Source organism: Amphiprion ocellaris, chromosome 19 (assembly GCF_022539595.1).
Source record: "Amphiprion ocellaris isolate individual 3 ecotype Okinawa chromosome 19, ASM2253959v1, whole genome shotgun sequence".
Classification (NCBI taxonomy): Eukaryota; Metazoa; Chordata; class Actinopteri; family Pomacentridae; genus Amphiprion; species Amphiprion ocellaris.
In genome coordinates, this window is record NC_072784.1 from 29,317,092 (window position 1) to 29,343,583 (window position 26,492).

Sequence of the window (26,492 nt, forward strand, 5' to 3'; positions counted from 1 at the left end):
CCAACGTTTTAGCCTCTTACTTACAGGTATATGCGTGTGTGTTTTTGACTTTTGCCCTGCAGTGTTTTGCAAGTCAGCTTGTGCAATCACATTCGATTTAACTCCATCCGATACCAGTTTGTACCCATTCATGACTGAGCGTTCTTGTGACTTTTTCTTGTGGTTTGAGACACAAACGATGCCGCTTGTTCCATGTTTTTTTGCCCTCGTGTTTCTGGTCTTTGATCTGTAGCATAAAACAAGAAAGAAATGCTTTGATTTAGATTTTTAAAAAGCATTTACAGTCATTTAAATATGTGCATGGTGTGAAAATCTCTAATCCCTCTGATGACATTTCATTTTCATTTTTAGCTAATTTTCAGGTGCAGTTTTGATAATTATGCATGATATTGCTTCTAACACTTCAGTATTAGTTTTTACTGTTCTATTCTAGCCTTCATTTAGCTTACTTTTTGTATTTCAGTAATGCATCATGCTTAAATTGTATTGCTTTTCTACTTTTTAGGCCGTTGCATTTCTTGTATGTCATTTTATATTTTCCGAGCGACATCTGGCTCAAGAATTTCCATCAGCGTTAGTCTTATCTCTTATCTTATCTCAAAGCCCTGCAGCTTTCTTAAGTACATCTGCAGTTTAACTAATCCAATATAACCATAAATGTTTTTGCACTGTCACTGAGATGCTATTTAGCTGATATGTTTTAGCAGAGAGGTGTTTTTATCAGGTTCCTCCGGGTGGAATTCAAAGCAGAGTTGTCCTACTGGATTGCATTCGATCAGTACATGCAAACTTGGCCACAGAGTGTATTTTGTTTGCAGAAGAGACAGCTGGAAGTTTTGCATATTGCATGTAGGCCAACATCTGGCATCTGTCACACCTGATCCTCAAAGAGAAAAGAAGAAGAGAACTAGAGATGGAAGAGAAGGAGACAAGGCTTGGAAATGAATTGCAGTTTAGGGGAAATGACTGTGCAGTTTAGTTTGGGCCAAAACAACCATTGAAGTGACCCGAGAGGAGAGGAAATGCTGTAATATGTTGCCATTGTGGAGCTTGTTGTTCAGAGATCTGCAAGGTGGACTTAATGACTTTAAGGATGTAATTATGGAGGCCGTTCACGGGAGACATGAGTCACCTTCGTCTCTCTCTCTCTCTCTCTCTCTTTAATGTTCATCGTGAACCAAAGCAGGAAGAGCAAAGTGGAGTGTCCTGTTTCGGTCTGACTCACTGCAGCGTGGCGGCTTTGACCAAAACAAGCCACAAGATCAACCCATGTGAGCTGCAGCAGCAACTCAAACCTCTAAGAAAGTTGGATTTCTCACCGGTAATTAAGACGCACAAACGTGTGGTGGATTCATGACGGAGTCTATGAAAATCACAATCGGAGTCTGCTCGCCATATTTAAGATTCCTAATAAGCCGAGTCTGTGGGCTACAGGCGGCAACAGACAGCAAGGAGAGAATCTTCTCTATGAATATTAATGCGTGGTACTGGGGGAGGTTGAGGGTGGGGAACCAAAGCCTCCTCCAAATCCTTCACAGATAAACTGAGAGGGAAAGAGAGATGATTACACGCATGGTTTTTCACAGGGCTCCCCCAAATCTCATTTTCTGTAGTGCATTTTAATGGGATCCTCGCGCACACCTCAGCCGGGTTAAGACTCCGGTAAAGACGCCGCCGATAAATTCCCCGGCTCCCGTGAATTTTTTATGCGGCTTCGGGAGTTGGAGCCGCGGCACGGGGTCTTGTCACGGCGTTTTATGCGAGCAAAAACCGGGCCTTGTCGACCTTTTGTCTTCGTAATGCGCCGTATGCATCACTGTCATTTAAATGCGGCCTCAGACAATGGAGGGATGCGAGAGATGGATGAGACGAGGCGCCGAAATGGGAATCAAAGTCTGCAGATGATGGAGGAGGTCAGCACATATGAGCCCTGGGGGAAAAGTGTTGGATATGACATAAGAACATGACAGAAAATTAGTTAAAACGAAGAAGAATCACCCACGTTGGATTATGTTGTCGACTTAATGTTTTCTTAACGCTGACATTCCAGTTTTAATAAACCGTGGTCATCTTAACACGTAAAAAAACACCAGAATGAGCTTTTAGTCCTCATGAACGTTCATCACATGCCGCAATTTTCAGTTTGGAAATCCGACACTCTTGCATTGATCTCTTTCCACCTCCTGTTTTATTGCTGATCAGGGTGACCTCAGTGCACACCAGGGACTATTTAATTACACACTTTACCCACATGCCCATCAATAATCTGGCTGATGCAATCATTCATGGGGCCATTTTTATCAATATTTCCTTGAGAGCTGCAGTCTAACTTTGTCTTTGTGTTGAATGAGGTATCATCATCATCAGCCAGTTCATTTTACTGTCTGGAGTTTAGCAGCAGCTGTCAGTCGCTTCGAATCGATTTCACGAACATTAGCAGTTTTGGAAACAGTCATTTTTGATCAAGTTAATGATTGTAGACGTCTTATAAGTTAGCATGAACTTGCATCCTTCTGTTAACTTTCTACTTTTTTGAAAATTATTCCCCGATTCTCACCATTTTCTCCTCGTGTTCCAAAGTTTTTATCTCCTTTCCGGAACAATCACACAAACGGACTCTAAGGACGCAGTGTTGTTGTCCTGAAAAAGCTGTTTGGAGGTAATTGCATCGTTCTGCTTCCTTATTATCACAATTCTTTTTCTTTTCCTTTCATAGCAGACTGGAAAAGGAAAATGAGCAGACTTGTGGCATTAAACGGTCTCGATTTTGTTGTCTTTTTACACCACCAAGGAATGGTGGAGTTAGCTGGCGATCGGTTTAAGTTTGTGAGTCTGTTTGTCTGTGAGCAACATTACTCAAAAACAGTCCAGCGGACTTGGATGAAATTTTCAAGGAAGGTCAGAAATGACACAAGGTCAAAGTGATTAGATTTTTAAGATTTTTAAGATTCCTGTATCATTGCGAGATAGTGGTATGGTGTCACTGTAACTATGACAACAAGTGAACACTATGTCAGCTGCCTGCTGACGATCAAATATCCACCACTGGTCACTTATCAGGACTTATCCGTCGGAAATGATACAAGGAACAGTTGATTAAATTGTGGGGGTGTTTCTGAGTCCCATCAATTTCCGCGGTCTGCTACATATTTAGGTCACGTGATTCAGTATCCGTACATAACGTACACATGCATAACACACACCTGTGCTCAGTGCAAGTTCATTTAGTTTGTGGGTACATCTGTATTAAATGGACACATTCTATAGTGCCGTGATTTCTGCCAAGAATATTTTCAAGATTTCAGTCATCAGAAATGATACAACTGGGCAGCCTTGGTGGAGTACTGTGCTCTGAGTGCTTTTTTTGTTTGTTTTTGTCTTCGCCATCAAGCATGAGCGGGTGTAAACAACATGGTCTAGCAGTTTTGCAGAAATATGACAGAGCAGATGATAAGCAATGCGATGAAGTGTTTGGCGTATGAGTTTTACACAATGTTTGAGAGCCAGAAAGACTGTTCATGCCTGAAGTGTGTGAGTGAAGCCGGCTAGAGTTCCAAACCAACCTCAGGGACGCCCCTTATATGAAGTTTTTTTTATAGTGTTGCTTCTATAGCTGCATCTATCCTCCACAGGATGTGTGAACAGTGTGGTGTGATTCTGCTGAGACCACAGAGCTTTGTCTTTGAAAGTCGGTTACTTTCACACCAAGATACGACTTTATCTGAGCTGCATACAACAAGCAGCTCCACTTGATCTTTTTGCAGCAAATGTTTTTGTGTCTCGACTGACTTTAGAATGTTTCTGTCATGAGAATGATTTTCTAATCTCCCGTTGTGAGGAACGCGTGTCCACATGTGTCTCTATGGGAAAATACATACACCACTGTTCAAAAGTTTGGGGTCACCCAGACAATTTCATGTTTTCCATAAAATCTCACACTTTTATCCATGTGCTAACACAACTGCACAAGGGTTTTCTAATCATCAATGAGCCTTTCAACACCATTAGCTAACACAATGTAGCATTAGAACACAGGAGTGATGGTTGCTGGAAATGTTCCTCTGTACCTCTATGGAGATATTCCATTAAAAATCAGCTGTTTCCAGCTAGAATAGTCATTTACCACATTAACAATGTCTACACTGGATTTATCATTTATTGAATTGAAAAAACTGCTTTTCTTTCAAAAATAAGGCCATTTCTAAATGGCTCTAAACCTTTGAACGATAGTGTACGTCTGGATACATGATAAGTCCGATTCGCAGGAAGAAGTAAAAGTGTGATTCAGCTGCTGTGCTCACTTTCAAGTTCAAAAAGCGTAAAGATTAGTATCACACACCCCAACGCTGATCTGATCAACTCCGGCAGTACAGCATCTGCAGAAACACAGAAGCTCATGAAACTGTGATCTCGTCAATAATTCACTTTCAGCCACAGCAGCAGCGCATCGGTGTGTGTGTGTGTGTGTGTGTGTGTGTGTGCGTGATGTGTATTAAATCAACTTTGACAGTGTGTGATTGTACACACACATGCGTTATCTACATTGGTGCAGAGGTGTGAAGCACACCCCTGGTTCTGTGGTGCAGCAGAGCAGCAAAACATTGTCAATAAAATTACACTTCAGCTCTTCATCGATGTGTTTGTTGTCCAGAAATGCTATTTTTTTGTTTGTTGTTGTCTTGTTTTGAATCACAGGTTCATTAGATTTGATCTGATCGTGTCCACGCTGAGGAAAACGAGGATCCCACTGACAGCTTGTTAGTCGCCCCAAACTTCTCAGGCTGCACCGACACAAAGGAGGCTCTTTAAAACGAGCCCCAGCCGTGACCCGCGGAGTTTGGCGAGAACTTCACCACTGACGACGGCTCTCCAACCCGAGGAAGACAACCTTCCCTTTGTCAGTGTGGGAGTGTGGGTGAAGCCGAGCAGTCACGAACCGGCTGTCATTCTATCTGGATGTGCAGTGCAACTCCCTTATTTCCCACCCACAGCACCCTTCATTCATACCCAAAGGCTATCAGCGGTGGCGGGGATGATTAAGCAGGATTTGCTGCAGATCCTCGTCCCTCCCCTCCTCCTGCAGGTTCAGAGCGTGGTGAGTCATGGAGGGATCGGAGCTGTGTCAGAGATAAAGACGACGGAGGAGGCGCTGACTGACAGAATGGAAAGTGTAAACACAGAGGACCTCCGGGCATCTCATCTTCTGACAGCTTCCCTCTTAGCTGCTGGTTCGTGGAGATTCTTTGATTTTTCTTGTCATCCTGTCATTCCAGCCTGGAAACCCTCTAAACTACAACAACAACAGCATTCCTGTCTCCTCTGCCCAGTAGGAAACTGCTGTCCAATCCATAAGTCATGATAACAACCGTCTTCCTCCTGTTGCCTCCCACACACACACACACACACACACACACACACACACACACACACACACACACACACACACACACACACACACACACACACACACACACACTGTAATTCAGTGGAAACCTCCCACGTGCTCAGATCATGATGTCTCCTGGCCGACACGCCTCACCATGTGAAAAATGCACAAGTGTGTGTGCACAAAAACTGCAGAGACTTTTCATGCAAACTCACTGTAAATGCATTTTACCTGCACATTCATCAAAGAAAGTCCTCACAAGCGAACATGCAGCGTAGTAATGTCAGGAAGTTTCGACCTCCCAGAATGGCAAGATTGATTAAACATTTATATTTATAATGCAGTTTTAAAATCCATCTATTTTTTTTTTTTTTTTGCCAGAACTCCAGTCCAATTTATCCTCCCATCCTTTAGGCTGCTGTGTGGAATGCCTGCTCTCCCCCGTACAGTTATTGATTTGCCATTATGCTGCGTGGGGGAGAAAAATCCATGTGCCTCCCTTTAAATAACCATCACATGAAGACAAGAGAGATATATCACGGAGAAACCATATCGAATTGGAACACACGGGACGCCCGATGTAAGCAAGGCAATCTTGTGTGCACGTCCTGCGGCTGACAAAGAAGAAGCTGCTGAATTATCTTAAGCTTTGCTGAATCAGGCTTTTCCAGAGACCTCGATGGTGTGTTTGGTTCACAGGGATTTCTCCAACAATAACCCAGAACATGCTCATTTCTCATCGTGAGCATGGTGTTCGCTATATAGATGCTTTTCTACTTTTAAAGTGGATTTAATTCGAGTGTAAAAGTTCTTTCTTGGCTTTAGGAATGGTGAAAGAGCCTCAGCTAAAGGCACACTGTTCCAAATTAGGTTGAAAATTTAAATATTTTGAATTATAAGGAGCCTGTTTAACACCAAATACAGTAAAATATAAATTTTTTTCAAGTATTTTTTACAAAAATACTCACATATACATTCAAAATAACGTTTGTGCTGGAAAAAAACAAGTAAACAACAATTTGCATCAGTTTTTTTTGAGTTACACCAACTTCTAATGAAATTATGTTCAACCAACAAACTACAGTAAGTTAGGAGAATTAGCTTTTCCTCTACAATTAAATGTGTTTTTAATTATTTGTCAGAAATTGTCCAAGCAGATTCAGAAATAGGGAAGAAGACTTGAAATCCTAAAATGGAGGTGCAAAAAAATTGTTTCCTCAACTTGAATTTAGTTTTAACTCAACTAATGTAAAAATTTAAGTTTAATTTACACACAATATTAAGTTGATGCAACAACCAACAGTATAAAGTCAACAAAACTCTTCAGAATGATATTTGCAGCTTAAAAAGGTTACCTTTTTTAAAATACTTTTTATCTTGCAACCATGCATTTAGTTAAAAGGTGGAAATAGCCCCCTTGAATTACTTTTTAATGCATCAGAAGAGTTTTTTTTTGGTTGCTGTCACTGATTCGTCTTTAAATACCGTCCAAAATCAATCCATCTGCAATGTAATTTCAATATAACAGAGGCATGGCGGGTGCTCCTGTTATACAAAAATGAAGTTCAGCAAAATCTAACATAAGGCTTATGTGACAAATGAAATCTTCTTGTACCAAAAAGAATTTTACTTTGGAAACATTGTGTTAACTTTGACAAAACTCTAGAAGACATTTTTGCACAGAAAAAACACTTTTGTCCCCCATAGTCTACACAGGAATTAGTTTTTAAGACAGACTTGCTCTTAATGTTGAAATATGAACAACCAGACATTTAAAAACTTTCTTTATCCAATCAAGTTTTAAACTAAACCCATTGATGTGTTTTTGAATCACCAAATGCATCCTTGCTGTCCATTCACTGATAATTGAAGTGTGGCCGTTGCATGAACGATACCGAAACTAAAAATAAGTCTGTTTAATGTTCGTCTTATTAATGTTTCACTGCTGTTGGAGAGACTAACATCCCGTAAATTAAGAAGTATTTTAGCACTAAGTGAGGTCGTGTGCAGGAGCTTTATTATTCACACAAGCACTGACCTCATGAGTTGGTCCAAATATTGCTAAAAACTGTAGTTTTTATTCACAAAAACCTGAAAAATATCAAATGATGTTTTCTCAAATCATGATTATTTTAAAAAAGAAGTTTTCAAGTACTTCTCCGGTCACCGATTCCACCCTTAAAAAAAAAATCTTCGCGTATCAAAGTTACACATTTTGAAATTTTTTTTGAACTGAAAATGATTCTTTCTTTCCTTAAAATCCGTAGATGCAACTGTTTTACGTCCCTGCAGCTCCAGCACACCAGCTCACCTGTGATCTCTACTCAAACATTGTAAAACCTCACAGTATTTTACACTTAAAATACTGAAAAACAATAATGATGCAGAAAATACCACCTTGGAAGTTGCGAGGATCGAATCTTCAGGTTGAAATCGAAAGTCTGAGTCCATATTTTTGAGATCGTCGTTGGTATGTTGCCGTTTTAAGGTGCAGCCGAGGTTATTTCATTCACAGTGTGTCTTCAAGCGTTAAGAAAAACGCCTTATGGACGTGTTAACAAGGTGAAAAACCTGACATACTGCATGTACTACGCATGCATGCGTTAATATGTACAAGCTTGTGCGGGTTTGTGCAAGTGTGAGCTTAAATGTGAACGTTCTTAGAGCGTGTTCCCTTCGTTCGGACACAGAACACGAAGCTCTTCTGTTGTATTTGCAGTATTAATGCTGCAGCACCTCTAATAGCGCTAACAGCAGAGGGGGACAGTACAGGACACGCAGCAGACAAAGAGCTGTCTGTGCTGTTGTGTTCAGGAAGAGGCCTTCCTCGCTCTGATGTGGCGAGCTGCAGTACCTGCGACGCAGCGAGTTCCTGTGTTGAGAGCATGATGTCTGGTGCACGTGTTGAAGAGTGGCGGTGTGCTGAGTGACAGGCGTACACGCTGCCAGCGCTGCTGTTATGAGTCCTGACAGGCTCGCTGTAGGCCATCAGTGTGGGAGAGGGACGCCATTATGCAGTCATGTGGGTTTTATTGTATGAGAACTTTGCTGTAATGTAGAATAGTTTCATGCAAATGTGAAGAAAAAATGGGTAAACAGCCTGAGTTGGGGACGCTGTAGATGTATTTTTTTTGCAAATGTGCAGCTCAGGAGTGGAAAAAGAATACCCAGAATGAGCAAGGAAACAATAGATAATATTGAGCTTCTGTTGTGATTTGAAACTGCTGTGGATGGCAGTTTATGAGCGATTGTGGAGGAAATGGCGGTTTGATTATCTCCCTAAATTTAATACAAATCTTAAATCCCTGTTGTGCTCTTTGCTCGAGTAAAGAAAACTAGCTTTATCTCCTCCTCTTCTCTTTGCTCTGCACTCAGCCAATCAAAAACCAAAGTGAATTATGAAAAAAAAAAGAAGCAGCAGGGTGAACGCCTGTGTGGCACAATTTCCATATAGATAGTGGAGCACATTAAACTGGTCTCCGTCCAGTCGTATTGCATTTTGATGGAGAGATGGTTCCTTCATCTCGCTCTGTCTGTTGTGTTTCTGTCTGCCCCGGACACTTGATTGTTCCTGAACTGCTGTTGACCCCGTAAAGAGGAACCTGCGCCTGGTTTTCCTGGTTGGTTTGTGATCCGGAGGCTCTTATTGCTCCATCTTCTTCCTCTTGCAAAAGCTACAGTTCACACTGCAGTGAGAGAGAGAGAGAGAGAGAAGGGAAAAAAAGAAAGCCAGCTCCTCATCGTGGTGCTTCCAGGCTTACATGTAAATTAAAACGCAATTAAAAACAGGCAAATAAGCTGTTCCCTGGAGATGGGGGAAAAGGAAGGAGGGGAGGGGTGGAGGAGGAAAGCGAGGAAAGGGCTCTCAGGATAAGGGCCTGTGTCACTCATCATTAGCATGGCATTAGGCTGAAGGGAGCTAAATCTGAACACTGGGTCACATTTAGAGGAGCTGCCACTGTGAGGTCTCCACGCCGATGGAAATAACCAAACCGTCCCATCCGGAAAGGGAACCGTCTCCGCCTCAGATCAGACAAAAAAAAAATCCACACAATTATTCAGTGGATTATTCGGCTATTGTTCTCGGAAGCGTGCTATTGTGCGCTCCGTGAACAAGCCTACTATTGTGTTTTCTCCTGCAGAGCATCTATCAGCAGCAGCACCGTCGACTCCAACAGAAACGCTGCTTCCCTTCCTGCTCAATACTGTATCGACAAGTCGTGGCGCTGGATTCCACCGCAGCGCCTTCTTTCCTCCCTCCTCCTCTGGCCTTGGCCCTCACCCCTTTACCCACCCGCCTTCCTCCTCCCCTCTCTCCCAGGCTCCCTGCACCCCCACCCCCTGCTCAGGCTCCCGGGTGGAAGGGGATCAACGGGGGGAAGGCGGTGGAGGTGGAGGTGGAGGTGGGGGGCGAACCCCACACGACGGCGGGAGGAAGCGAGGGGAGGGAGGCTGGTCGTGGATGTCGGCCCACCCTGGCAGAGGAGCACCCCTCTCTCTGCAGACCTGTCGCCTCGGCGCAACAATGACACTGGAGGAGGAATTTCCGCCTCACGCCTCCCCACCCACATTAAAAATCTGCAAGATGAATGACTTCCTAATAGCTTTTCATTTGTTACAATTATCATAATTAAACATATGTCAGGAGCAGACAAAGGGAAAGGGGAGATTTCTGTGTTAGCACCTGAAGCAGGAGGGGAACGGCGTAATTAGCCTCAGCATCATAGAGCATATTTACAGGAGCTAATTAAAGAGTTTCCATAATCTGTGTGCAGCAACACCGAGGACCTTGATTCCTGCGTCTTTTCTGATTCTTCTTCCATCTGCGCGTCCTTGCTGCATCAGTCTGTCTGATAGTGCAGCTCAATGACCGCCTACTGAGCACCGTGAGAATGGCTGAAGGCCTTCTTAACATTTTTGTAATCCCCCCCCTCTTTCTCCTCCTTGCATTCTGCCTCTAAAACCAATCAAGTCTTCCCTCAACGAATCAGAAGTCTTCACTCCTGTCTCCATTTCACCCTCCCTGTCATCCATATTTCCCACTTTTCTTTTTCCTCGCCCTCAGTCACACTTCTACCTCCCCCCCTTCATCTCCTTTCCCTCCACTTGGCACTCCTTGACTGGTGGGTGCCAAGAAGGTGGAGGCCTCCGGGCTTCCCCAGAGCCACCATTTTGTGGATTTGCTCCAGCTGTGTGCATGAAAGACGGAATGATGAAAGAAATCGGTGTTGCAATGGAAAAAAGGTCACAAGGCTGAGGCTCTGTATGTTTCCTGCTGAGGCCGGAGCATAGATCATGACTTAACCTGACCCCGGCCCTCCTGCACAACCGCACACATAAATATCCTCCACAAACACTCCGCTACTCCTCTGGTTTTTTTCACACACAGGTTTATCAGAAGTGCCATTTTCTGCTTTTTTTTACTCCAAAAAACAGTATTTTTTCTCACCTTTGTGCAGTTATTTAAAGCACAGTCTCACTGCTGAAATCAAATGACACCACAGTCCGTTTGGAAAGAGTCCCTTGAAGCAGGAGATAAAAAGCAGCCTGGTTGACCCTGAGTTTATCCTCATGTTTTAGATAACAGCTCGTTTGACCTTGACTGGCTGCAACAAGGACAAAATAAACGTTGAGAAGGTTTACTGCAAACTCAATCAGGCTGCTTTAAAAAAATAACACAGATCCCAGAAATTGTAACAGTTGAGAAACATACGGACAGCTGCCTCATATCTGCCTTTCATTAAGAGGTATTTTCACATTTTGTAAAAAGTGAAGAAACGCAACAGAAACGCTGTTAAATCTCAGGGTTTTTTTCCCATTTTTTCAATCAAATCAGCAGACTGGCACCGGTAGATTTTGATCAGTTTATTTCATTTTTGTTTGACTGAATCTTTGACACATTCTGGAGATCGAATCTGTCACTAAAACCGGATCGATTCTCACTAGAGACTGAAGCTGAAAGTAAAAATTCAGAGAGAGAGACAAGTGCAGCAGGACATGAGCTCACCTGAGCGCATTCCTCAGAGGGCAGCCGCAGCGGGGAGCGGCGGAAAAATCCTCATCAGGGAGGAACAATTTAGTGCTTCAGATGATTTGATGTGGATATGATGAGATCCACAGGTGTGTGGAGGAACAATGTGGATGTTTTAACCTCTGAGGAGAACACATAGCTCCTCCGAAACCCCATTTAAGACTGCAAAATATTTTTACAGACACACAAATGATCTGTAATTCCTCTGAAGTCTAAACCTGTAAATTATTAAAACTCAGCCACGCAGCGTGTTGGCGACTCTCTTCCACGTTGTCACACTTTTGAATCCCACTGAGCTAAAAGTCTATTGATTACTGAAGATGTGTTGAAGTTGTTTTACGCAGCGCTGCGAGCAGATCTCACGCTGAGTCAGAGGATTTTCTAAATGATCATCTCTGTTCTGACGTAGGTTTCGGGCGTCTTTTCGTCAGTACAAACACTAAATGAAACATAATTTGTATTTTGGGTACCTGATGAGTAAACAGAGCCGACAGAACGCAAGCCACGGTTCCAAAAATGTGCCCCGTGCTGCCGCCAGACCTCAGTGCTTTTTCATTTCGATTCGGAAAGAGATTTTGATTGACAAAATAATGTTCGGGGGAACGACGGCTTCACTGGTGCCATTTTATGAAGAGCTCGTTTGTTTGTCACAAACTTAAATTCTCTCTCTCCGTTCCTCTCTGCCTCTCTCTCCCTTTCATGCTGTTGCTAGGGAAGCAGGGCGTATACGCTGCCTGGCCGTGGATGAAGGGCACCAGAAAAAACGGGAATAGTGCGTAAATACGACGCATTAATCGAGCATGTTTGTACCAGACTGGGTCTTAACCCTCTCCTGCACCCATTTCAGGAGCCAAACCCGGGAATTGAGGGGTGTAAAGTGCCATATTTCGGCGCTTTTTGTCCATTACCTTATATGGCAGGGCAGAGATATATCGTGCCTGTGTTTAATAGGCTGGCCGCTGCCGCTCTGCTTCAGGCTCCACTTTAACCCTTCTGCTGCTGAATTATTCTTGGAGCACGAAAAGCTTCGGGTTTAGCGCCTTTAATTCTCTTTAGACACCACGAGTGCGTCATAAACAAACGAATTGCGCCTTTTTGGTGACAGCCGTGTGCACAGATGACAGTTTACGCACAGAATCCCGCGTTTTACGCACAGGCGCGTTTTGGCTCATGTTTCTAATTAAGCTCCTATAAATCAGTTGACTTCATGTGGATGACATTTACAGCACAGAATACATGCTCTCTGGTGATGTGGTTTATGCTGCTGGATTTAAATTGTCCTGATGTACATGGACGTGCTGCAGCTAATATTTCAGCTGGTCATGAGGATGGATTTGGGGGGAGACACGCTGAGCGCTTTTGGCAGCGAACGAGTTCCATTAGAAAGTTGCCACAGGTAGGCTGAAGGCTGCGCAGCAACCCTCTGCTGTGCGTCAAATTGACGGCGGTTGAGCCCAGAGGACACGGCACCGGTTGGACTGTGAGAGAGTGTGTGACCTATATTTGCAGAGCGCTGTTAGCAGATCGAACTGGAAGCCATCCACAGCTGTGCTGCTTTAAAGGAATCGGAAATAAAAAGGGAAGTTTTTTCATCGGCGTGTCAGCTTCAGTTAGAGTGATGACAGACTCTGGTGACACTTCAAACCTCTGAAACCCTCTTTGTTGACGCAGGTCACCTGGTAGAACTGATTTTAGCTGCTGTGAGCACAGAAGAGGGAGAATTTTAGCTCCTTCATCTGCAGCATTCTGCAAACACATGGCCTTATTTACATATTCAATTCTGTTCATTTTAATAATAATATAGCATATATGTAAATGTATTTGGTGTTATTCACATTTGCGCATGATAAAAGTCACTCAAAGTTTTTTTTTCCTTCAGCAGTAGTGAGCTCCATCAGCTGCTGAAGGGCTTCCCCAGCCTTTATTATCGAACCACACAGCAGATCTGCATAAGTGGATTTATGACCTCTAACAGTAACGTAGTGACAGATTTGAATTTCCACATAACCCTCCTGCAGTCCAGTTCGCTCTGGATAAAACCTCAACCTTTCTGCAAGGTCTCCACCTCCCCCTCCCCTCCTGACGTCATGCACCGAGCTGAAGCTATTGCACGAAAAGAGCTGCTCGCAGCCGCAGCACAGCGAATATCTCTGCGCTCTCTGCCAGGACTGTGGAGTGTGCAAAGGAGAGAGAGAGAGAGAGAGAGAGAGAGAGGGAGAGAGGGAGCCAGAGGAGAGGAGAGGTGGAGGGAATACGGTTGGATTTGGATACAACTGGAAAACTACCAAGCGCGCACAGCACGCACCGAGCGGAAGGCAAATCGACGGTGCGTAGCCAACATTTCACCTACTCCCCGTACCCCCTTGCGAGCGGATTCGGCCGAGAATGGAGCTCCCCGCCGCCGGAGAGCACGTCTTTGCGGTGGAGGGCATCGAGAAGAAGCGCATTCGGAAGGTAACAGAGATGGAGGCACATTTGGCACAAAAGCGGACGTTGAAATATTTGCGCGTCAAAATATATATGTATATGTTCTCCTTCTCCACCATCACAGGGCAAGATAGAGTACCTGGTCAAGTGGCGAGGCTGGTCTCCCAAGTAAGTCTTAATGCGAGCTGCTCTAAAACACCGCAAACAGAACAGGCTGTCAGTGCAGCGATACGTGCACACATGATGCAACAAAATCAAGTGTGGTTACTTTAAAATGCCATCCATCACGGGTGTTTGCGCTCAGGCTGTCTGCGTGTGTGTGTATATATGTATGTGTGTGTGTGTATATATATATATAGGTGTGTGTGTGTGTGTGTGTGTGTGTGTGTGTGTGTGTGTGTGTGTGTGTGTGTAGCTGTTAGAGCGCGGTCGGTATGTGTTTCAGCGTATTCGCGGATGCCTTCACTAATTTATGCGAGGGAAGGGGGTAGGCACAGCCATGTAATCCCGTTTTAATTATTTCTGCTCTGCCAGCGTATTTACAAGACAGTGGTGCTAAAATGGCCGACTATGTTGGTGCTGGAGCAGCCTTTTGGAGAGGACATACAGACACTTTTTGTTTGACATTTCCCCCTCCTCTGCAGTTGGATGTCCTCACAGTTGGTGCAGCTGTAGCGGGAATGTGGCTGCAGTGGATGTTATTTCCACTAGAAATCCTCCAGAAAGTGTGTTGTTATTGTGGCTCCAACCTGGAGGTGTTTCTCACCTGTCCGCTGTGCTGCTGCTGCTGCTGCTGCTGATGCGTTGGACAGAGGGCTGAGGGCCTTGTGGCTCAGTTTGGAAAGCAAAATAAATAAATAAAAAAAGGAGGTCTGCACGTGACCCCCCCTGACGGTTGTTTTTGTGTCTGCAGGTACAACACATGGGAACCAGAGGAAAACATCCTTGACCCGCGGCTCCTGGTCGCATTTCAACACAGGTGAGAGAGATGTGGACTTCGGACGAGGCCGCGCAGCCTCAAGTTCAGCCGTGACCATATATGGGCATGGGGGGAGGAGCGCTCTGTAACTCTATCACTGACCCCCTCCTCCCTCCATCCCCCACCCTCCCCTCCTCTCTCCCCCTCTGGACTGTCTCCTGGGGGAGAGAGACTGCTGATATGGTAGAGAGGATTCCTAAATCATGGAAAGGTGGATGTATGTTAGAAGATTCTGCAGGTTTGCATCAGGAATCAGATGCATGATTGTTGGGAGACTTATAATTTTGCAGTTTTGGAACAGGAACCAAATGAATGAATGTTAGAAGATTTATAACCCTGCAGGTTTGCATCAGGAATCAGATGCACAAATGTTAGGAGACTTATATTTCTGCAGTTTTGCATCAGGAATCAGATAGATTAAAGTTATTTTAGGCCCTATTGGACAAGGGAGACAGGAAGCTTGGGGGAATGACCTGCAGTAAATGGCCACAGGCTGGATTCGAACCCATGACCACTGCGTCAGGGCCCATGTTTGTGGGTCACCCGCTCAGCCGACTGAGCTATCTGGGTGCCCCAGGGGACAGATGCATGAACATTAGGAGACATAATTCTGCAGTTTTGCATCAGGAATCAGATAGATTGAAGTTATTTTTTGACCTTCATTATGTGTAGCACAGTGGAGAGACAGGAAACGTGGGTAGAAGAGTGGGGGAATGACACGCAGTAACTGGCCACAGGCTGGATTCAAACCCATGACCGCTGCGGTGCAGACTATAGCCCTGTTTATGGGTCACCTGCTCAGCTAGCTGAGCTATTGGGACACCCCAGGAATCAGATGCACGAATGTTAGGAGATTTATAATCCTGGAGGTTAGCATCAGAAATCAGATGGATTAAAGTTATTTTTGGGCCTTTTTGCCATTATTATGTATAGGACTGTGGCAAGAGAGACAGGAAACATGGGTAGAAGAGTGGGGGAATGGCCATGGGCTGATTCAACCCCCATGACCACTGCATCGAGGGCCTGTTTATGGGTCACCCGCTCAGCCAACTGAGCTATCTGGGTGCCCCATGAATTAGATGCATGAACATTAGGAGACTTATATTCCTGAAGGTTTGCATCAGGAACCAGATGGATTGTGCACAAAGAACTGACTTGTTAAAAATGTGTTCATTTACCAGAAATTGATAAGCAGTGTCCCCCCATGTGGATCAAAGTGCAGTTATTTTGCATCTTAGTGTGCTGTGCAAGCATGAGGCGGGACTAGAGGTGGTAATTTAGGAGATGAGCTCACTGATGTGCAGCTCACAAGCACATTGGTTTGTTGTGGTTTTAATATGGAGCTGAAGCTGCCTGGAGGCTGAGCCGTTGCACGACACTAATTGGACACATCGCATGCGATTACCTTTATTTTGCTATTTCATGTTGCAGAAATAACATCTTAACTCACCGACTACCTGTTTTCTACTGAAGGTCAAGATGGAGATTAGAGATGAATGGATGTCCATCTCAGAGGCTGAGATGATCATTTGCTGTTATTTTGGCTCTACGGCTCGCACACAACTGCATCTCATCTGGTTTGTTGGACCCGTGAGGCCTGTGAGATAAACTGTGTAGGGCCGGCAGGCCGCTCATGAGGCTGGGTAAAGACATGATGGCTGTGGAAAGGAATTTGCTTTTCTGAAAAGGCTAATTGACACGCAGTGCTCTTCAACGTTTCCAGTGTAGCGCTCTCATATTCCCCTGCAGCCTGCCTGCCTGCCTGGCTGCTGGCTGCTGGCTGCTGGCTGCTGGCTGCTGGCTGAGAGTGTGTGTCTGGCTCTGTGCTGATGGTCATGGAGTGCTGCCTCTGTGCTGTGTGTGGATTCCTCTCTGCTCCCAGCGGATGGGGGAGGGGATCCGACAAGGGAGTCTGTAATTGCCAAATCTTCTGTGAATAGGGGTCACCCCGTTAGACGCCGGTTGAAAATCGTGCACATTATAGCCGACTGTTTATCGCTGCGATTTTCTGGCAGCTCTGATAGTTTGAACATCTGTAGCAGGAGGCTGGGTCTTCTCATGCCCGGTGGAACCAGCTGGCCTTCACCCACCGCTGGTTATTTATCAGCCAATGATGAGTCAAGGTTTATATCAGGGAGCGATATTCCACCGGCGTAGTCGGTACAATAACGCGTTTAATTCTCCTCCCTGTGTTTGTTATTGATGCTCGTCGTCGTCACGTTGCACAAGGCCAAGCAGTGTGTAGGTTCCCAACGTCGGCACGTCCCCCACAATGCGGTGTTTATCCCGTTTCACTCATGACCCTAATTAGAGATTGAATGTAAGAAGAGGAAGGGTGTGCTGCAGGAGGGAGGATGTTTGAAAGACGAGGAGAGATTCTCCCTGCTGTAGCCTTAATTGAATTTCTCCAGGATAATGAGAATATGGAATGGGCCGATTACCATGGAGAGCTATGCAAATAAGGACCATAATGCTTTGCAGCAGCTCACGTGGGCATTCATTAGTGTTCTGAATCAAAATCCCACTTCTGACCTTGAATAGGTAGAAGAAAATGAATGACTACTCCAAATGTCACACCTGTAATTCTCTGTGATATAATTAGATTTTTCTTGTGTGGTTCTGCATGTAGAAGGTAACAGTGAATTAATGTGCTGAAATGTAATTACCTTGTTTTCACAGAGAGAGGCAGGAGCAGCTGATGGGATATCGTAAGCGGGGGCCGAAACCAAAACATCTTTTACTGCAGGTAATTGTGTGTGAATCATCGTCATAGTCATTGTAATAGTTTCTGTTGAACCCTCCTGCTTTTCTTCAAACCTTTCTGTGGATGTCATTCTGTGTGAGGCCAAAAGAGGAGGAGGGCTGCTGTCAGGTGCGTTGGAGCTGCTGTCATTGTGGTCATGGTTATTTATAGATTGCTTTGAGAGAGGACAGGGCTCTACAGCTGGATCTCTCTCCACACTCATCATGAAACCCGGTTTGTTGCCTGAGGTTGCATAAACATCGCTTGAGTGCACTGCATGGCCATTTCTTCTTCATGCTAAACAGCTTCAGTGTCTTGGTTTTTTTAAAGAAATTATGGGTGTGTTCTTTCTGCACCACGTGAATCTGCACCGGGAGAATATTTTCTTTCACTTCCCTGTTAATGTTTCTGAAGGACCAAAATAAATGGGTGAAAGTAGCGCTCTGCCGTGCTTTGACTATCGCAGCTCCGGCATTTACAGGAGCCAAATGTGATTATATATTTTGAGAGGCTCTGAGCTGATTGCTATGCAGTGTCACTCCTTAAGAGTCACACGTGGCCAGCAATCAGGGATAAAGCGTGACATGTCTGGTGGCACTTTGCTGACCTCGGGTCATAGCCGGAGCGTCTTGAGCGTTCCACTGCAGTGCCCCCCTGATGGCAGCAGGGTCGGCCTGTACAGGAGGAGGGGGGAGGGGACGAGGCGGTGGGAGGGAGCCTACAAACTGAGCCCTGATTGGACAGTTTATTTAGATTTCTGATACGCTTAAGCGTTCTGCAGCCTTCAGCTATCAGTGATGCAGGAGAGAATGTGAGTCAGTTGACTTCCAGGGAAAAAACTGTTGTATAAAGGTCCTCAAGCACTTAACCCTGGTGATGTCATAGTGGTGTCGTCAAGGGTTTTCTCAGCTCGGACTTCTATTGAACATCTATAACGAGAAAAACGTGTGTTACAAATTAGGGGTGTGGAGTTTATCTCCTTTGTGCATCACTAAATCACTGACCTGCCCCTTTAAGACACTCTTCATTTACTCCAAATTTCTTTATTTTTTATCCATCCATCCATTATCTATACACCACTTAATTCCTCATTAGGGGGGCTGGAGTCTATCCCAGCTGACTGAGGGCGAAGGTTCACCTGAACAGGTAACAGTCTATCACAGGGCTACACATAGAAACAAACAAACACATTCACATCCAGACCAATGGACAATTTAGGATCACAAATTAACCTGAGCATGATTTTGGACTGGGCTGCACAGTGGCTTGGTGGTTAGCACTGTCGCCTTGCAGCTAGAAGATTCCCAGTTCGCTTCCTGGCCTTCCTGGGGTCTTTCTGCATAGAGTTTGCATGTTCTCCCTGTGCATGTGTGGGTTTTCTCCGGGTTCTCCAGCTTCCTCCCACAGTCCAAAAACATGTTGAGGTTAATTGGTCATTCTAAATTGTCCGTAGGTGTGAACAGTGCGATTGTGTGTCTTTATATGTAGCCCTGTGATAGACTGTTACCTGTCCAGGTGTCCCCTGCCTTCGCCGTAAGACAGCTGGGATAGACTCCAGCCCCCCCACGACCCCAATGAGGATTAAGCTGTGTATAGATAATAGATGGATGTTTTTGGAGTGTGGGAGGAAGCCGGAGAACCTGGACAAAAACCCACAGATACACAGGGAGAACATGCAGACAACAGTGCTAACCATTGAGCCACTGTGCAGCCTGTTATTTTTTTAGCAGTTTGGGCAATGCTAATCTTGTGTCTTGTCTCTTCTTTAAGGTTCCCTCATTTGCACGAAGATCCAGCATCCCTGCAGGTTTTGAGGAAACATCTCCTGATGCAGAAAGCAGCCCCAAGTCTGATCCCGTCCAGGTCCAGCGCTCCCAGCCCCAGCAGTACCAGCTGAACAGCAAGAAGCACCACCAGTACCAGCCCAGCAGCCAGGAGGTCCCTGCTGACCAGTTCACCAGCAGCAAGAAGAAGTTCATCTACCAGCTGAACAGCAAGAAGCACCACCACTATGAGCCCGACCCCAACATGTACGACGCACAGGCCTCCCGGCTCAAAGAGGTGGTCAAAGTTCAGGAACCTGTCAGTAAACCGGCAAATCCCGGCTGGAACTTACCTCTGGCCCTGCAGCAGAAGTGGGTCCGAGACAAAGACACCGGCTGCCTGAGCAAAGTCAAAGAGCTGGCAGTGGAAGTGAGGAAACCGGCTGTGAAGGAGGCAGAGAGCGAGCAGGCCCTCAAACCCAACCCTAAAGACGCAACCCTGCCGAGTTCTATCAGCAGCAAAATGAAGATAATCAAGAATAAAAACAAGAACGGGCGAATTGTTATCGTCATGAGCAAATATATGGACAGTAACAAGGTTCATGGAGCAAAGGGGAAACACGGGGAATCATCGCGAGAGGAGAAACCCCAAAACACCAAACCGTCGGAGAACAATCCAGCACACAGAACCAAAATGGCAGAGCACCCGGAGAACGGTATCCCCAAAGAGATCTGCAGCGGCAGCTCCCTCGCTGCTGCAGAACATCCCATAAAATGTTCCCCGAAGGACAGACAATTCTCCAAACCTTCCCCAAGCACAGCCGAGGAATACAACACCGAAGTGGCTCGTGGTCAGGCGGACTTACCGGATGATTTGCCCCTACAGCTCACCGCCAGCTCTCCTCCGACATCCTGGACTGTCGACACCAACATCCTGACACCAACAGCCGTCGACCAGATCAGGATCCCGTCTTTTCCTGGCGACCGAAAGAGGAAACTCTCGGATCCGGTGGAGGACCGGAGCGTTGCTAAAATCTACCTGACTTCGAGGAGCTTCAGCGTGCCGAGCACTGTGGCGACGCCGCCTCAGGACAAACCCATGGACCTCCACTGTAGCGGATCTCGGCAAAGCAGTTTATGTTCATACGAGGCTCTTGGCAGCCAGGAGGAGCCGATGGACCTGAGCTGCCCAAAGCCTAAGAAGCAGGTTGAACCAGAAGCTCAGCCTGAACCTGTACCTGAACCTGAACCTGAACCTGCTGTCAGAGACTCACCTCCTGTGACTGACGACACACAAACATCCACAACAGAGAAATCTAAAGAAGCACCTGTTAAAAAAGTCTCTCCGTTTATGGGAAATATCATCATCACTGACATCACGACAAACAGTCTCACCGTCACGTTCAAGGAATACGTTTCTTTCTGAGAAACTGCTTATTCAATGGGACTACCGGTGACTGGGTGGACGATCCTGTTAATATGTGCATATGTAAAAAAAACTAAACAAAACAAGAAAAACATCAGAATTTTGTATATATGGAAATTTATAATTTATCATTCAAATTCAATATGTTTCTTATAATGTTTTATACTGTAACTCCTCTGTGATGTTGTAGCCAAGAAAGTGCCCTCGAGGATTTGAGCGAATGCATTCAGGTGGAAGTATTCCACTTTTGAAAAATAAAAAAATCAGTTATTTGTCATATGGAGCTTAATGGGATACTTTTGCTGTTGTTTCATACCCGTACCAAACGTATAGCCTGAGATATATGAAGGTTTATACATATTTTGTACTAATTATATCACTTATTTTGGTCCTGATAGAAGCTAGACAGGAACTTGTTGACTATATGGTGATCGAAGATCAAATTGAAAGCACTTAACTACATTTTCGTACGTTTGCTTCGTGTCATTACTAGTGGAGAAACAGCAAGTCTTATTTAACTGATTCTTTTTAATATATATATCTACATATATATATAGACAGATACCCTCAGATTGGATTGGCATATTTAGTTACATGTTTTGTTTGTGGCTTGTTTAAGAAAAATGATTAGCCATGGCATGCAAATTTAGAAAACAGGTGTGTCTGAGTACAATATAAACAACTCACTCAACCTGAAAGCAACGTCCAGGGCTCTTATTTTGACAAGCTGTTGTTTCATCGGTGAGATATTGCACATTTTTGGGACTAAAATATGACACGTACATTCTCAAAGTCCAGTTACCATTAAGAAAATTGCATCATTTATCATTAAACATCCCCCGTTAAGATGATGTATGACTTCCACCATAATTAGGTTGTGATTTATTAGCGTGCCGTTGACCTCACACACTGCTGGAGTTAAAATACCTGCTGTCGTCTTGTTAGGAGACGCAGATTTTACAACATTCATCTCATATCTCTGTCGATGTGAAGAACATGTGAGCACTGTTTGTCTCAGAAGAAGCTACCAGGGTCGCTGATGAGAGATTAAATGTGAGTTGCGAGGCTTACTGTGTATAACTGTTACATGCAATCCAATGGGTGCGAGCCGTTTTGATTATGCTGCTGAGAATTCAATTATCAAAGCTGTTGGATGTAACCTACATTTGAGTCTAAATGGCCTTCTACGCACATTTAATGCAAAACCAGTGAGAATGCTAAAATGCTATAATGATAAGAATAAAAAATGAAGAGTGCATATTTATTGAAGATGTTGTTCAAGCAGTTACCAGATGTTTGCTGCATCTGAAGCTGCGGTTTCACCTCCAATCCGTTTGCTACTTTCATGTTTTTGTTTTTGTTTTTTTTGCTTTGTTTTGCTCACTCTTCTTTGCACTCAGTTCTAAGTCTAAATGATTGTTCTAAAGTACCAGGAGGTGGCTGACGTGTTGTTGTTGGCACAGCTTGTTGGATGGTATGTTTCACAATAAAGAAAGAGATTTGACCTCTTGTGACTCTGCTTGCACTCGTATTTGCTTGCTGGGGGCAAAGCGGGAACCTCTCTATATTTTATGGGCTAACATTTGCTTTAGTGCTCCAGTAAAAAGATCCGTTCTCGCCCCGTGAAGCCTCTTTGCTCGTGCGGAGGAAGAATGGAACATTAAACAGGAGAAACACTAACTCGGTTGTGAACCATGAGTAGCAAAACAGATCGTGTTGCATAATCACAAACGCTCCTGCACAAAGGGCCCTCTGTATTGCATAACGGCACCGGTCACTTGTGTTATTAAAACCTTTGCCGTTGCATTATTTTTCTACTGCAGGCAGGAATGTAAACATACAACATAAGTGGAGGAGGGCAGGGAGGTTGTTATGTAATTTTTAGATTCTATCAAGAAGAAAAGGTGGAGGTTCGGGTTATAAAATCCAGCACAAAGCAGCAGGGAAGGGCGTGAATAATATGGCATTTAGACATGATGTGGCTGCTCCAAGGCTTCTTGGCGTGTCCAGAAGCTGCTCTAAATGACTGTGTTTAGCTCAGAAGGCCTGTGTCACGATGACACAGCGATTCTCCCAACATTATAATCCTACAGTAGAATTCAGACAGACGAGTCCAGAGCTGCACGAAGCTGCAACTTTTACGAATGAACTTTATAAATGCTGAGCTTCCCGGAGGTTGTGGGCCTCTTCCAGCCTTTGTGGAGATGATTGAAGGCCTGCAGGCTGGACTCTGATCTAGATATGCTGGGAGCTCAGAGTGATTCAAAGATTAACTGTTTTAGAAGACAGAAACGTGTGGGAGGTGTCATAGTTTTGGAGTTAGGATAATAAGTGATATAGAAAAGGACTGTTTTGGTGATTCTTTGGCTTAAATAATTACTGATTCTCTTCATGTACAATTCAGTTAAAAGAGAGATTCTTGAAAAACATCTGTTTTAACATCAGTGCATCTCAAAGAGTCCATTTCTTTTGCAGTTTTCTAGATTAGAGGTGCATAAAGTTAAAATGAAGCACAAATAAATGATCTTTAATCATAAAGGACAATAGGTGGGGCCGTGAATGCACCACAGGCAGCACCTCTACCGGATCTGTTATCTGCATGGATCTCATGTCAGCAGTTTGTCGCTGCAGTTTCACAAGAATTATACCTCAAGTTCAATTCGACCTCTAACGAAATTTTCACCCATAAAACCGACAGTTTTCTCACCTTCTCTGGAAATAGATGCGCTTAAAGTGAAGAATTAAGAAACTTGGAACTCAAAAGTTGCTCTTTTAGGGGTTTATTCTGGGTGTGAATTTAATATTTTGCGCACAGGGTTAATATGTTTGGGCTGCAAAAATACGACAACCAATCGACTGATCCTCACATGAAGCTGTCTGAAACTGGAGCGTTTTCTAAGATGATGGCTTCAGGGTCTGGTTATCTGTCCGTCCCTGCGGGCCTCCGTGGCTGTGGACCAGCTATGAGTCAGTCATGCATATAGGAAACTGAAACACGGTGGAGCAGCGGAACATATTTATAGACCAAGTGTGATGTTTCACATTCCCTCTTTATCATCCAGCAGCAGCAGCCTGCTGGGTTTCACCTCCTGCAGGGGATCATTTGGAGCTGGAGGCCAGAACTTACAGAAACATTCAGAAGATCTGGACTCCGCTCCAGACTTTACAATTAGTTCTGGGTTTTCTGTCAATGTACACTAAAGTAGAAACAGTCTGAGAGGACGTTTGGCGGTTTAGAGAATCCTGAATAACACACACATGTGCCTGAGCTGCGGTGGGCCGCTCTGAGGATGCTGCTAATTCTAAACATGCGCTCTCATTTGGCGAAGCTGCAGGTTTGGAGCCGCGCGGCTTCACAGCTCCTCTCCTGTGGTTTCAGAGCGTGAACCACCTTGAGCAGAAAATGTCGCCGGTAAGTAGGACAGCGAGCTGAGAGCTGAGAGCAGCAGTTGCCCAGAAACCAGAGAGCCAATAATGTTTCTCACAGAGCTGCTCTGTTTATTCACGTACGTCTGTCGCCATTGCGGCTCCTGCAGACTCACTTTTCATCGAGTCGCAGCCAAATATGGAGAAGCAGCAGCAGCAGCAGCAGCAGTCTGCCTCCCCTCAGCGCGCACCAGTCCGCTCCGTGTGCACACAACCCGTGCGGGCTAAAGCCATTCTAGTACCGACAGGAAATGTCGGTCTTACAGCTGTGACTATCAAAATGGTGGTTCATATTTCGACGGCAGCCACAACGCATCTTTTGTCCGCGGCGCGCCCGCCTTTGTCTGCTCCACTGCGGGGAGAATTTGAACAGACAGAAAGCTGCGAACGCGTCCAGAGATCATCTTTAACATGATCGAGGAGAAAGATTCGCCGCTGCACTCCTCCACACAGCTCACACCGCCTCTCATCTACTCAGGCTGCGCTTCAGTTTTTACTCTTGTGCAATGAGATCACACGTCTAACTAACCTTACAGGTAATTACAGGTGATTAAAAGCTGCGCGCCTGCGTCCAGAGGCGCGTAATTGTCCCCAGGTGGTGCGTCAACAAAATGTAGTAAAATGGAGAGCACAGAGCGCACAAAAAACGAGAGAAATCAAATTTATATGCAGTAATTTTCCATTTTCTCCAGCAAATCTAAATAAATTGGTGGTAAATTCGTGTCGAATAGCTTCGAATATATCTGGAATAATCTCATTTTAGCAGAGTCCTTCTCTGGAAGACTTATAAAATCGCGATAAAAGCAGAAATATTGTCGGTTAAAAGACATTATTTACCCACAAACAGTTCAACTGGAAGGATTTGTTGGTGGATAAATGAGGAGGAGATTCCAGAGTGGTTTTATTCCTTCATGAATAATCTCATTCAGGCCTCAGTGTTTGTTTTGTTTTTGCAAATAGTCAAACTGGAAGCAAAATGAGAAGCAGAAATGTGAAGGGACTCTTTCCAGAGTTTATGTCGAGGAGTTGCTGTGTTTGGAGCAGATTTAAATGAATGAATGAATGAATGAATGAATGAATGAATTTAAATATCTCAGGGAGCATACTGCGGATGGCCTGGAAGTTTAGACTCAGAGGATTCTCTGATGCTTCTCTTGGCAAAATGGAAGATGTGCGCATAATGTGTTATTTTGTTATTATTTAGTTAAGTTATTTTTGAGATACTGTTTCAAACGAATAGTTGAAAAATGCGGGAAATTCCATGAGAGGCCCAGAAAAAATGACATGCAATCGAAGGTAATGAGCTCCTTTTAGGTCCATGTTAGTGAGATTTAAATATGATCAATGTTCTAAATGAATGCCAGAAACTCCCTTACAATATTTCAGAAAATCCAAGATAATAATAATAATAATAATAATAATAATAATAATAACAATAATAATAATAATAGTAATAATAATAGGGTACAATTGGATGGTCACTGCAGACATTTAAAAAGTGTTTATTTTTGTCTTAAAAACAATGTAAAAAATGTAACAATTAAAATAAAAATAATTATAATGAGAATAATATTAATTCCTGCAAAATTGTACTTGGCACTGGGTTCAAAATTTAAAGTGCTCTTAATCTTTTTTTTTCTTTTGAAGATGTCGTCACATTTAAACAGAAAACCGAGATTAAATCGAAAATCAAATGAGACTTTTTGCGCATTAATTACAGATTCTCAACATGTTTTTGCGCATTTTTAACAAAAAATAAAACCAGAGAGCATTCAGCTGGTTTCCCTTTAAATTTATTTTTTGTGTCTACATTCAATTTTATTTTCAAAACAGACAGTGTGAAGTTCAGTTCTTAGTGAGTTTATATTTTGGCACCTTTTTTTCTCTGTGAGATTTAAAGCTGATTCAAAACTTAGAAGTTAACCAGCAGTTTTCGCTCTGGAATTCTGGAATTAAAACAGTTTGGATGCAGCATATTGAAGCTGCGTATCTGCTTGTTTCTGGGCGAAGAATTCAACATTAAAGCGAAATTAAAATTATAAGGATGGCACATATCCTAAGAATTTGGTTCTAAAATCTGCCCCATACTGTCTGTGTTTAAAAATCAGCCGAAATAAAGGGAGTTTCTGCCACATTTTGTGCTTTACATTTAAACTCTGCTATAGATTTTTTTTCTTAAACTCGATTCTGTTGTCAAAGCAGCCTTTGTGCGCCACAGGCTGAATTATTGGCACACACGGTGAAAGACTGCGAGCTGCTTCAAGGACAGAAGCGGCGCGCAAAATTACAATTTGTCCATAATGCGCACAGG

The 26,492-nt window shown here is 44.2% G+C and overlaps 1 protein-coding gene across 1 annotated transcript; it reads left to right on the top strand.

The window, feature by feature from the left end:
- The first annotated feature begins 13,512 nt into the window (after nt 1–13,512).
- cbx4 (chromobox homolog 4 (Pc class homolog, Drosophila)) lies at nt 13,513–22,259 on the top strand. The gene is made up of 5 exons (XM_023283609.3): nt 13,513–13,871; nt 13,969–14,012; nt 14,758–14,823; nt 17,503–17,569; nt 19,337–22,259. Exons 1-5 carry the CDS (start codon nt 13,803–13,805, stop codon nt 20,753–20,755), a joined length of 1,665 nt encoding a protein of 554 aa, XP_023139377.2. The 5' UTR covers nt 13,513–13,802; the 3' UTR covers nt 20,756–22,259.
- The last annotated feature ends 4,233 nt before the right edge of the window (nt 22,260–26,492 follow it).

What these genes read in the sequence shown, in the direction of transcription:
- cbx4 (XM_023283609.3), top strand. Translation starts at nt 13,803, where the DNA reads ATGGAGCTCCCCGCCGCCGGAGAGCACGTCTTTGCGGTGGAGGGCATC. An exon ending in AGAAGAAGCGCATTCGGAAG is followed by an intron (nt 13,872 to 13,968) that starts GTAACAGAGATG and finishes CCACCATCACAG; the next exon opens with GGCAAGATAGAGTACCTGGT. An exon ending in TGGCGAGGCTGGTCTCCCAA is followed by an intron (nt 14,013 to 14,757) that starts GTAAGTCTTAAT and finishes TTGTGTCTGCAG; the next exon opens with GTACAACACATGGGAACCAG.